This window comes from Ursus americanus, chromosome 21 (assembly GCF_024610735.1).
Source record: "Ursus americanus isolate L20-20 chromosome 21, mUrsAme1.1.p, whole genome shotgun sequence".
NCBI classification, from domain to species: domain Eukaryota; kingdom Metazoa; phylum Chordata; class Mammalia; order Carnivora; family Ursidae; genus Ursus; species Ursus americanus.
The window spans coordinates 24441740-24455445 of record NC_142147.1 but is presented as its reverse complement, the minus strand read 5'-3'; the positions used below and the strand labels follow the sequence as shown (position 1 = coordinate 24455445).

Sequence of the window (13706 nt, the reverse complement as noted above, 5' to 3'; positions counted from 1 at the left end):
ACCCCAGACTTAAAATTCTCCAGTGACAAGGAGAATCCAGCATGGTACTATTAACCAGCAATGATGCGACCAGCGCTCAGCTCTCTCATCTGCTTCCCTCTGGCCTGTTTCACAACTGTGTCACAAAGAAAAAGGTGGGTTTCTTTAGTCAAAATTAGGCTGAAGTCCTCCAATATCTCAGCTGCAAAGAAAGGTTTGGTAAGGTGGCTCCTTCCAATCACACAGCCACAGACCTGAAACCAATGCACCAGGGAGTAAGCCAGCACTAAAACGTCTTAGTCAATGACAGGTTGGATGGTTGGGTAGACAGTTCAAAGTCAGGACCCAAACCCAACAGTCCCATGGCTGCCCAGGGACTTGGTCCGCAGGGTCACACTCCCTCAGCCATGGCGGGTGACGGCTCCAGGAGTGCAGGGGGACTCAGTTGCTTTCCCAACCTTCGAGCTCCAACGCCTGTGCCGCTCAGTCTGGGAATCCCTACAGAGCACGCTGGCAAGAAGCGAAATGGGAAATCGAGGGCTGGGAGTTAGGAAGACTCTCAGGGAAAGACGAGAGAGCACAGCGGAGCATCAGCTGACAGACGGCTGAGTACACAGAAGAACTCGGTACTTACCCCAGCCAGGAGGGAGGGGGCCCAGTGGGTCATGGTCAGTCGAAGTACTTGAAGACTAAACATAAGAAACACAGCAGAACACAGAGGTTAAAAAAAAAGCTGCCGGTTTAAAAATAAATCGATCGATAAAAATAAAAATGCCAAGGATTCATTCCCACATTTGAGCACTTTGTTCAGGCTACGGTGGGGCCTGAGGTGACATCTGCTGCTCTCAGAAGTTTTTCTCAAAAAAGAAAAACTGAAAAAGAACCCCCCACATGGAGGGCCCCGACAGGTTTTGGAGAGGGTGGAGCGAGGGGGAGGAAGATGAAGATGCATGCAGAAGAAGGTGGGCCAGGGCTGTGGAGGCAGAGAGCCGGAGCGGACAGCCCCACGAGCTCGGCCAGCGCCTCTGCTCTCGGCTCCTGCTCCCGGCGGCCAGGGCGACTGAAATCACCACCACCTCCAACTTTCTCCAAGAACCACACACGGGAGGGGAAAAAATATCGCAGGCCTTTCCAATGAAATCATTCCCACAAGCCCTGCCCACGCCCAGAGCTTCCTGGCTGGGGGCTGGGCCCTCCTCCTTCCACCTCCCTCCTGGGTGCGCTGGGAGAGGGAGCAGCCGTGGTGTGCAGAACCAGCCCAGACTGAGGGCACATTCATGCCCCAGGCCCCTCACCTCCCCCAGGAATGTTTTGCTTCCCTTCACAAAGCACCTTTATTCTCCTCCGGCCTGAACCTGAAGTTGCTCAGTGTTCTGTGTGTGCCTGTCTGGGGAGGTGGGGCTGGGGGCGAGGTGGCGAGCAAGCAGGAGAGACAGGAGAAAGAAGGGGGAGCAGACTCCAGGCCTTCAGGGTCACTGTTTACATTCGAAACCCCCACCCCCAGCTAATTCTGCTGTGGGATCCCTGGGGCAGGGCTGCAGTGGACCAAGAGTTCTCATATCCTGCGGGGAAGGGGCTGCTGTCAAAAATTCTTCATAGTTAAATAAAACAAGTATTGTCCGTTGTTCCACACTGGCTTGCTTGCTTTTTTTCTTTTCTTTTCTTTTCTTTTTTGCTGAAGCATTTTTATTTCACATACTAAAACTGGATCATCGCATGAAGGGATCAAGTTCTCAATGCAGACTTCGGGCTGCCCGGCTGGCTCTGTCTGGGGGTGACAGAGCCACACACGGGCAGGAGGATGAATGGGGCTCAGTCTCGGCTTGAGAAAACATTGGTGGAACTCAACTGCCAACGCACACCCCCCCCCACCCCTTCATAGCCGGCCCTCTGCCCCCAGCTCAAAGGACAGAAAAACTTTCTTTCCAAGGTGGCAGCACAGGCAACTCTTCCAAAGCAAGTTCCAACAAAGATGTTTAAGTCTTGAAACCATAGGTTCCTTGATGGGACAGAGCCCCCTTTCAGCAAAAGGCCTCCTGCCCAGCAGAATGAAACTGCATGAAGGAAGCTGGGCCGTGCTCAATTTAGGGCCCCTGTTACCATCATCCTGGAGGACGTGGCTCAGACTTCCACCCCAATTCAGATTTGTCTGATGGCTACTGAAAGAGAGCTCCCAAATGTGACATCTCCCAGGTCATTCTGCTGAGAGTGAGGGGATGGGGGTGGGGTGCAGCATCTCATAAAACCCAAGCTCCTCCAACCTTGTTAACACAGAAGAGCAGTAGCTATAAAAGCATTCGGTAACAGAAGGAAAGGAACTAACTTGTGAAATACGTGTGCATTTCAGATCATGAAGCCAAATAGAACTCAGTGGGTAATGAGCTGTAGCAAAAGGGAAGAAATACAGAAAAGGTCATTTTAAAAAAGTAAAAGAAGCATTCAGAGCAAAACTATCTGCTGCTTCAAGTGTTTTGTTTTGTGGTTTTGTTTTTTGTTTTTTGAATGAGTGGGTAATCCACAAAGCAGCCATGAGCTCCAACGGGAAATTAGCTCCCAACTGGTACCAACTGGGCTTCAGTAGACTGACAGTCATCTTCTGCATAACTCAACAGATCAACAAACCAAACAATCTTTACTGCCAGCCTCCGTGACGGCACTGAACTAGAAACCAAAAATATTTATCAGCTATCAAATATTCCTTTTCCAACACCATGGCACCTACAGTGTAGGCACATGACTTAAAGAACAGCCAGTCAGATGCTCCCACTCAGAACTTCCGGGGAACAGCAGGAAAGCACGAGGTCTTCTGGAATGACTCACTGCTACAGTTGCGTCCGTAGTCCGAGGGAGCAACCAGTGTTTAATGGCAGCACAGCCCGGCAACATCCTTTGCCTAGCCTACCCCTGGTTTCTGCCAGAGCTTGGTTCGTCATTGTTCTGTTCATTCTATGAACTACCCCATTCCCATTTGGTAAATTCCTTTTCTGCTTAAGTTTAACCAAGTGGATTTCTATTATTCATGAAAATCAACTGTGACTTGTATACAAAGCACAGGGAGGAGAATAAAAAAAGTATCAACCCTTGTCTTTTCCTTTTTTCCTTCCTTCCTTCCTTCCTCCCTCCCTCCATTCCTTTTTCTTTCTTTTTTTTTTTTTAAATAGACTCCACACCCAGCATGGAGCCCAACAAGGGGTTTGAACTCCCAACCCTGAGATCAAGACCTGAACTGAGATAGAGTCCAACGCTTAAGTGATTAAGCCACCCAGGCACCCCAACCTTTTTCATGATCCTGGCCTTTCTTTAAACTTCATACAATGCCAGCTCTCTTTCACTGTACTGTTGTTTTTTAAATAAATTTCTTTGGCATTATCCTATTCTCATCCTATCAGACCCATATCCCCAAAAACCTGTGAAAAGGAGAACAGAAGAGGAAACAAGATGGAAGGGAAAGTGACCAGAAATTGATAAGCATGAAGAACACACGAGAAGGAGTCAGTGAAAGCTGACATAACAATTTTACCGCTTGCAGTTAAAGCAAAGCACTTAACTATTTTGGACATTTCTTCCCTAATGTACATAGTACGACTTGAAAAATAAGAAAAGGAAGTGGACCGAAAGAAGCCAAAGAGAAACAAAAAAAATAAGAGCTACACATCATGGCCTGAAAACCAAAACCCCACATCTCCAGTAAGTCAACCAACTGTCCCTTTTCTTCGCCCACATTTTCCCTAAAATGAGAGATCCTAAGTATTGCTTGGAGCACAGTCAGAAAAGCACAGAGAAATGGGTGTGAAGGGATTACAGTCAGAAGAAAGATCCTGGGATGTGCAGGTGACTCTAAGCGACAAGAGTTTCCTTTACTAGTAGGAACAGAAAGCAACACTATTGAATCACTTTCCTGGTAACTGTCCCACGGTTGGGACATCTGAGGTGCAGGCCGTGAACCAGACAGCTCACGTTGAGTTCAATTCCCTCAGGACTAAGCACTAAGTTCCAGTAATATTTTAAGATACAAACTCAGAAATAAAGAATGTCTAGCAAATACAGCCGAGGGCAAGAAAGGCTCTGAGAAGGGCATAAAGGTTACTGTATAGAAAGCAGGTTCCTTTTTTAAGGCTCCACCCCATGGGTGCAGAACAAAACCCAGGTGTTTGAGAGTTCAATCCAAGGGGCTCTCTGCAGAGTAAGAAACGAGAGTTGTCTGTTTCTGGATAATGCAATCTGGCATCCACACAAGAGGAGCCACAGGATGGTCTTTTTCAGTCCTGCAGACACTGGCTACCTCCTTTAGTTCTTCAGGCAGGACCACCTCAGGGGTTATGGGAGTGCTGCAGAAACAGCAGTAGGCACAATACACGAAAATGGGCGGGCATTGCCGTGGGACTGCAGCAGTATCACAAAAGAGCGGGCACAGCGAAACTGTGAGTGCAAAACACAAGTGTGGTCACAAGAAACAAAGGCACGCTGGGGCATCAGGAAATGGAAGCATATCAGAAATAAGGGAACACTAAGAGTAACCGAAAAACGTGTGTGATGAGGCAGAGGGCAGGAAGGAGCCATGGGAGACTACGAGGTGGGGTTCCCCTGGCTTCCATCTTGAACTGCACATTGAGTTCTCTGTGGAGCAAGTGAGGAAGAACGTGGTCTTGGTTTCAGCCCAGCAGGAGGAGGAGGAGGGGAAGCCGCTGGTACAGTATCAGCTCTTAAGTCTTCCGAGTCAAACCCTGGGCCAAGGCCAAACCCCAAAATAACTGCATGAAAGCGACTCTTCTTACTGGTGACCAGGACATGGCACCGTAGCAAACGAGGGGCAAAGCAAATCCAGGGGAGAAGGAAATCAACAGAGAGACACTGAAAGCTGACCCAAGAAAGATTCCACACGTTTTTCAATATGAATCTTGTTTCACAGAGAAAAGGGAACAATCACCTCCATCCAGAACCCTCCTGAATCCTCAGCCAAGCTGAGAAAACCAGTTTAGAGTACTCAAAAAAAAATAAAGTTTCCTTCAAGGGGACCCTCCAAGGTGAAGTTCTACCTCTGTGTGCCTAGGATGACACTGCGAGAGTGACAGAGGCGGGAAAGAGAAATGGATGTTCCAAAAGACCAAGTGAACGTGACCTCTAGAACCTGCCCTCTCACGCACCTTTTTTTTTTTTTTTTTTTTTTAAATTAAAGAAGCTGAGTAGGCACGGAGACAAAATCATTGGGAGACTCCTAAAACGTGTCCTTGTCTCTAAGTCAAAGGATAGAGATGCCTGGACCTTCTTAGTTTTGCAGCCACGACCACCCAAGAAAAGAGCAGGTAAAGTCTTCAGGGGCTACCTCTGGAGGAACAATTTCTGACCCGCAGAGAATGACCAGATCCCATCCAGTTTTGACACATGCCAGAAGTGGATGTCAGGCAAGTGTGAAAGGGGCTGCAGAGTGCAAGGCCGGGCCTAAGAAGCCCCAGGGCACGGATTAGAGCCAGGCATTACAGCTGACCTAGACGCAACGTAATGGGACAAACATCGCGCTTTCTGTTCATCCATACTAAGGAAACTGAGGTTTCTCATCAGTGTACTCGCTATATGATGAGCATCAGCCCCCCCAGACAGAAGATGAGACAGGCCAGTCCAGAGGGATGGCACCATCCCTTATGCTTGATGGTGTAGCTCCTGCTCTGGGTTAGCAGAGAAAAAGCTGCAAACAAAGACAAAGCTGATAATGAATGTTCCTTGGTTCAATGGAACTAAAGATTTTCTGAGCATCTACCTAGGAAAGTATCTAATTTAGAAATGGGTGTGGTAGGGGCGCCTGGGTGGCTCAGTCGTTAAGTGTCTGCCTTCGGCTCAGGGCGTGATCCCGGGGTCCTAGGATCGAGCCCCACATCAGGCTCCTCCGCTGGGAACCTGCTTCTTCCTCTCCCACTCCCCCTGCCTGTGTTCCCTCTCTCGCTGGCTGTCTCTCTCTCTGTCAAATAAAATAAATAAAATCTTAAAAAAAAAAAAAAAAAAAGAAATGGACTGTGGGCTTAGAGTTTATTTCAAATAGAAACAATGTTGACTAAACACGGTGATTCAATATTGTGGACCAGGTCAAAAAGTTTCCCGCCTCTAATCCACCACCTTCTATAGGGATTCTAGTGCAAATCCCAAGCTTCATGTTCAAGGTGCCCCGAGAATATGCAGAGTTCCAGTTTCAGAATCCCCGTCTCTACCAAAGAGGCTGTGTGGCTGGGTTCCCCCCAGCCACCAGGTCACTGGTAGAGGCTCTAATGGGATGGACAGTGAGGCTAGAGGGTTCCTGAAGGGACACAGTACAGGAGGCCATTAGACAGTTAACTTGGGACCCTAGCACTCTGAATTCTGGAATAGAAAATTCAAATGCTGTTCTGTAGATAATGAGCACAGAAAGCTTCGAGTCCGTAATTAAAATGGCAGTGATAACTGCAGAGCAAAACCCTCTTCCTTAAACCTTTCACAGTGACTTTTAAAAAGTGATCAATTGACAATGACATTTGAAGATCACTCTGCTGGGAACAGGCAGTACAGATCGGAGAAGAGAGCAATGCCAACAGACAGAACAATTCAGAGACTGCCCCAACCATTCAGTTGGGAGGGACAGAGGAAAATCAGGAATCAGGTAGAAGGAAGCTGAACTAGACCAAGAGTCAATAAACTTTTTCTTTTACGGGTCAGACAGTAAATATTTTAGGCTTTATAGGCTATATGGTCTCTGTTATAACTACTCAACTCTGTTGTTACAGTAAAAGCAGCCAGAGTCAATACCTAAACTATCGGGAGTGCTTCTGTGCCAATAAAACTTTATTTACAAAACAAAGTGTGGGCCAGTTTGGCCCACGGACCATAGTTTGCCAGGCCCTGATTCAGATCAATTTTAAAGTTCCCTCTATCTTTGTGAATCTGTCAAATAAGAAAGATCTAAAGAAAAACAGGAGCAGCAATGAAAAGGATTTGGGTGGCTACTGCTCTGTAAAGTTGAGGTATAGGAGAGGTCACAGCTGATCTTCAGGTTTCAAATTAGAAAAATGGGCTTGGAAGGAGGGGCCAGAAAAGAAATCCAGTCTTGGAAGAAAGACGGTAAATTTGGTTTCAGATATCTCGAATCCTAAACACAGAGACAGACATTGAGTTACTAAATTAGATATAATGGAACTTGAGGCATTTCACGGTGATGCGTAAAATCTCCAGAGCACTGATGTTTCCAGCCATGGTTTTCCCCTCTCACCAAAGAGGTCAACAGATGCTGTGTGAGGTGGCACATTCTTCAGCACCGGGAGGCTCCACACCCTCGTGGCGAGCCCCTGCCCTCTCACCTGGTAGAGGAATCTTTGGCTGAAGTGCTGCATGGCGCCCTGGAGCTGATTGCGCTGGGACTGCCACTGCTCGTAGTTCCGCACGTACTCAGCTGTGGGCCGCTGCCAGGTGGTGGTCCGAGTGTTGTGATCCACATAGTAAAACCTGCCTCGGGGATCTGTGCGCTTTTCCCAGCTGGAAACATTAAGCTCAGAATGAATAGAGCGACCATCCACCCCTACCCTCAAATTCCACAGAAATCTCAGGACGGCTGGCAAGGAGGGACTGAGGGAGGGTTAAGCGTGGTATCTGGCACGGGAGCCTGGCCAGGCAAGCCCCAGTCACGGAGGCTTCTGGGAAAGCGGTCATTTGTGGCTGCCTCTGCAGCCACCAATCCCTCCTCACCATTAGCTCCTGATTTCCATTTAGGAGATCCATGTTGTTCTGGGGAAGGTGACTCTACTCCCAAGTTCAGAGGTGAGCAGCTGACTGGATCAGGAGTAGGCATGGGACCTATGTTGAGCTTAATGAAGGCAAATTTCATGACCTTTGCTAGGATGCTAGGAAAAATAGTCTCTCTTCCTTGACAGATATGACTGAGAAAGCATGCAGTCCTAGGAGCCATTGGCTGTCATCTTGGACCCAGATACAATATGAAGTTGACCCAATAGATGGCAGAGTAGAAAACCAAAACAAAACCAAAAAAAGCCAGCCCCTTGGTGATATTGTTGAGTCACTAGATCAGGCTTCACTTGAACCTAGGATCTACATCTAGAATTTTCAGTTACATTAGCCAGTGAATTCTCTTCATTATTTAATAAAGCCAATTTAGATTCCAATTTTTGTTACTTGCAACAGAAATCATCCTGATATAAAGTGCCAGTAAAAACATGTTGCATGGTCATGAGAAGAAGAGATGGTATGAACAGTAGGGTTCTCTACAGTAATTTTAGTGACAAAGCAACCTTTCCAAAATACTAGTGTGGTAGGGGCGCCTGGGTGGCTCTCTACAGTAATTCTAAAATACCCATGGGCAAGGCAAGACTAGAACAGATGGTAAAAATCTTCATCTGTGCCTGGCTGGTATAACTTGATTTGCACACAATGAGGGAGGAAGCGATCAAAAGAAAGTAAGAGAGGGAACTTTGTGGAATGATGGAAACACTTTAACATTTTGATGGTGTGTAGGTTACAGGAATGTATGCATTTGTCAAAACTCAGCAAACTATGTGCTTGAAATCTGTATATCTTATTGTATGTAAATCATACGTCAATATTAAAAAGTGAATTCGAATCTAATCAAGCCTCCATATCTAGCTACCAGTTTACAGGGAAGACAAGGGATAGAGGAACATGTTACCCAACACCTCAAGGTCATATCAGTCACATCCGGAATATGAGAAATTCTACAGAACCAATGCCAATGATCTTCAAGAAATAAATGGTCAGAAAAAAATAAGAAAGGGTGGGGAACTTACAGACTAAGAGAGACTTTTGAGACATGCCAGCCAAAAGCAATGTGATGGTCTTCAGTTTGAATCTGACTCAAATCAACCATAAAAACATTTTTAATACAATTGGGGAAAATGGAACACAGATTGGGTATGACATGCATGAAGGAAGGAAATATTGTTAATTTTGTTGGGTGGGATGATGGTATTTTAGTTTAGTTTTTCTTTTTTTAAAGTAATCTCTATGCCCAATGTGGGGCTCAAACTCACAACCCCGAGATTAAGGGTTGCATGCTCTACCTACTGAGCCAGTGAGGCGCCCCTAGTTTTGTTTTGTTTTTTAAACCCTTATCTGTTAGAGATGTATGTATTTATGGTTCAAAGGATATGACATCTGGGATTTGCTTTAAAATTCATCAGTCCCCTCTCCTGAAAAGTAGGTGGTCAGATGAAATAAAATGTTATTAATTGTCAGAACCAGGTGGTGGTTACAAGGGATTCATTGTACTACTCTCTCGATTTGGTGTATGCCTGATGTTTGCATTATAAATTTCAAAGGGGGAGAGGGACAAAAGGAGCTTTAAAAAGATAAGAAAGAGATACCACTGAAGAAAACAGCACTAACCCAACACAAAGAGAACCAATATGGATTACACTCTATGTGTTGGAAAGTCTTTGTTCCCTATCTTCTCATTTCATCTTCTCTGAATCCTTACCTTACTCACATGACTATCATGCTTTGGTCGGTACCTTCCTCAATTTTCAGGGTTAGCTTCCTAACTGACTTTTTTGGGCCACCTCTTCAATGATTCTTTTAACTCAAGGCCTCTCTAAAAATGGCTTCTCTTCAAGGAGTTTCCAGTCCCGATGGCCAGTCCCTACACTGCATCTGGATTCTGCCTGCTAGACTGCTTTGCCTTTATGACCCACAGTCACTTTGGACTCAACAAATGCCACAGCTCTCTCCCCAAACCGGAGTCTTCCCCGGTCTTCCTCCTGCTAGTCCTCCTCCCAGGGGTGAAGCTACCCCATCATTCCTGACTCTTCCCTTCCTGCTGCTGTGAGTAAACCATTCAGCCCGAGGGCTTCTTCCGTTGTTGTCACCTGCCCCTGACTTTCCATTTCTATGTCCAACTATCCCTGAGCAAAACTCCCCACTCTGAGCCAGCCTATAAACTGCCACCGGGATAATCATACCAGACTGTGCACCCCCCCCCCCCAGCTTCTGTGTGATGCTCCTGCTCAAAACCTTCAACTAACTCCACACCGCCCTTGAGTCGAAACCTCAAGTTAGTATTCGAAGCCCACAACAAACTGGAACCTTCCCACCTTTCTCATAAACCCTCTCAACTAGTGATTTTTCTTTTTCTTTTTTATCTAAGGAATCATGTATCAATAGTTTAAAATATAAATAGTTCTACAGGAGGTACAATAAAAAAACCAGCATCTCCCTTTCCTACCTCTCCCCATTGCTGATTCTTGCTCCTCTGAAGCAACAACTTTCAATTCCCAACTGTGTCTTCTATCTACAGCCATATTTCTGAATAACACACTTCCTCCATTATGTCTGGATTTCTGTTATATCAGACGTTACTTGTGAACCTTTCACTTTCGGAGCTGAGCATTTAGTTACTGTATCCCACCCCACAGCACCCACAGTGCCCTCTCCTCCCCCAGCCTCCCAATTCAGAAAATCATCATTCAGTCAACATTCAGAGTTTGTATTCTGACTTTGTAGAATACTACGAATATATTTTCTTACTTGTACAACTTTTTTTTTCTGAAGTTAAAGAACTATGCATTTTATTCTGCTTGGTTTTCAAGAACCGATCACTACTTCCCCCCCAGATTCTCATAGCACAGGTGGCCTCTTGGTGTCAGTTAGATGTGCCTCAGCCATGTCTCTACAGGCACACTTTGTCCTATGTGGACACCCGTCCTCCAGGCCGGCTTTACATCACTGTCCTGAATCATCTTCCCTCACCTTCCTCTTGGGAATGTCTTTGGCCCCTGAATGGAGTCCCCTATGTCCTACATCTCACGACTTCTTTCTTGGTTTCCTCTCATCTGGTGGAACAAATCATCTAGTAGCTTCTGCGAAAGAACACACCGAAGTGAATTGTTTGAAACACTGGCAATGCCTTTATTTCAACCCTTACAGTTGAGTGTTAGGATGAGTTAAGAGTTGATTTCTAGACAGGAAATACTCTTCCATCAGAATTTTAAGGGTCTGGCTCCATAGTTGGCTGTTGAGACAAAAGATGGCATTCTTGATTCCTGATCCTTGATTCCCTATTTTTACCTTCTGGGGGCTTCTGAGATACTCTCTTGCCATCCCAAAATTTCACCAGAATGTGTCTTGGGGTCACTCTTTTCCCATTCTCTGGGTTGGGCATTTGGTAGGCCCTTTGAATTTGAATACATTACCTCTCAATTCTAGCAAAATCCTTTTATTCTTTCTTTGGTAATTTCCTAACCTCTATTTCTAGTTCTTGCTAAACTATTCATGAATGATGTTGAATCTCCTAGACTCATCCTCTAATTTTCTTATCTCCAACATTATCTTGCAATCCTGTAATTTTTATTTCTGCATTATATATAGTTGACACTTGAACAGTAAAGGTTTGAATCCACTCACATGTGGATTTTTCTCAATAAATACACCGTAAACGTATTTTTTCTTCCTTATGATTTTCTTTACACTTTCTTTTCTCTACCCTAATTTATTCTAAGATTATAGTGCATAATACATATAACATGCAAAATATTTGTTAATTAATTATGAAGCTTTTGGTCAACAGTAAGCTATTAGTAGTTAAGTTTTGGGGGAGTCAAAGTTATCTCCGTATTTTCAACTGTGCAGGGGGTCAGCACTCCTAACCCCTAGGTTGTTCAATGGTCAACTATATATTAATTTCTAAAAGGTCTTCTTGGGACGCCTGGGTGGCTCAGTTGGGTAAGCATGTGCCTTCGGCTCGGGTCATGATCCCAGCCAGGGTCCTGGGATCAAGTCCCATGTCGGGTTCCTTGCTCAGCGGGGAACCTGCTTCTCCCTCTGCTTGCTGCTCCCCCTGCTTGCGCTCTCTCTCTTTCTCTCTGACAAATAAAATACTTAAAAAAATAAAAATAAAAGGTCTTATTTCCTGCATGGTCCATTTTCCAGTCTCCTGTTCTTGCACAGATGCCATATTTCCTCCCAAATTTTTGAGGATATGAATTATAATTTGGTTTTATACTTTCCACATTGTTTTCACCAAGTCCCTTTTTCTCTGTCTGTTGATCCCAGGCTGTTCTTTCACATTTAAAAGTGAGTCATTAAAATGCTGAATGGACACTCTGGGTATCCAGGTCCGGGTGGGCTGACCAGTGGCTTCACTCTGCTGTTTGACTAGAAGACCCCCAAATAGCACAATCTGCAGTTCTCTTCCCTTAGACTGGTCACTTTACCCAGCAAAAGACTTTCCAGTCTTTAACTTGGGGACAGGGTCCTCACTTAATCCCTTTTTCTTCTGAGTTCATCTCCGCCTTCCACTACGGCTATATTCCACAGGCCGGCTGCATGTGTGCCTGTGTGCAAGAGGCATACACATGTGCACGCATGCCTGTGACAGCAGGATGCAAGTGATGGCTGACAACTTGAGAACCTAAATGCTCCCTGCACAGATTCTTTCTTTTGTTTTGTTTTTTGTTTGTTGTTGTTTTTTTTAAAGATTTTTTATTTATTTATTTGACAGAGAGAGACAGCCAGCGAGAGAGGGAACACAAGCAGGGGGAGTGGGAGAGGAAGAAGCAGGCTCCCAGCGGAGGAGCTTGATGTGGGGCTCGATCCCAGAACGCCGAGATCACGCCCTGAGCTGAGGGCAGATGCTTAACGACTGAGCCACCCAGGCATCCCTCCCTGCACAGATTTCTAACTTAACTTCACGATTATTTAGTCTCACTACACACACATACACACACATACACACACACATACACACACACACCCCAATGTCTGATTGCTGAGGCTTTCCAGGGCTGCGAGCTGCAAACTGGCTGGCTTCCTGAGGGATACCCACACTGCAAGCTTGGGTTTCAGCTTTCTCAGCTCTGCCATTTAGCTATCAGCAACTAAACTTTGATTACCATCTCCCATATGCTGCTTCTCCTCTTCCACTCTTTTATCATTATACTTTTATTGCCATTTTAGGGGGTTTTCAGAAAGGAATGGAAATAAACACATGTTCAATCCACATGTTTAACTGAAAGTCCTCTGCACTGGTGAATTTCAAACTTCTAAGCAGCATAACCCTACCCTTGATTCCGGGTGGAATCTTACAAAGATTCACAATCTATAAAAACAGAGCAATGGCTGGAGGCCCAGTCAGCCCTTTTACTATCTCCACTTCCAGCAGGCATGCCCGCCGCAGCCAGGTGCCTTGCTAGACACACTCTGAGCATCTTTGTTTCACATAAACCTTCCACTCCAGCAAAACTGCTCCATGAATCATTCCCTACAGACATCTTTTCCATTCACACTGTTCCCCAAACCTGGATCAACTTCCTCTTGTCTTTAAGTCCACCTCCAGCATTTCCTGCAAGACCAAGTTTGATCCACCTCTCTCTGAGGCCTCCCCTACACCGTGCTCTATGGAGACCCCTCTCCCTGCTCACCTTTGGTCTGAGCACCACCTAAGAGCAAATTACCGCATTCATCTTTAGTTACCAGGGCCAATACTTTCTGTTCCTAGATAAAAAATGACCATTTGGGGGCACCTGGGTGGCTCAGTCAGCTAAGCATCTGCCTTTGGCTCAGGTCATGATCCCAGGGTCCTGGGATCAAGCCCCGCATCAGGCTCCCTGCTCTGCAGGAAGCCTGCTTCTCCCTCTCCCTCTGCTTGCTCCTCCCCCAGACTGTGCTCTCTCTCTCTCTCTGTCACATAAATAAAATCGTAAAAAAAAAAAAAAAAAAAAAAAACTAATAGGCTATGTGAGCTG

At 45.7% G+C, this 13706-nt stretch overlaps 1 protein-coding gene across 2 annotated transcripts in view; it reads right to left on the bottom strand.

The window, feature by feature from the left end:
* The window catches only part of WWP2 (WW domain containing E3 ubiquitin protein ligase 2), a 142872-nt gene that overhangs the window by 13529 nt on the left and 115637 nt on the right, over positions 1-13706 (bottom strand). Inside the window, exons 10-11 of one of the 2 annotated variants that reach the window (XM_087870545.1) lie at positions 7299-7473; positions 614-668 (exon numbers count right to left, since the gene is read on the bottom strand). In XM_087870545.1, coding sequence (XP_087726671.1) covers positions 614-668; positions 7299-7473 — 230 coding nt within the window. Of the gene's footprint in view, positions 1-613; positions 669-771; positions 1101-7298; positions 7474-13706 lie in introns of those variants that run through there. The other variant, XM_045803834.2, reaches the window with a different exon arrangement.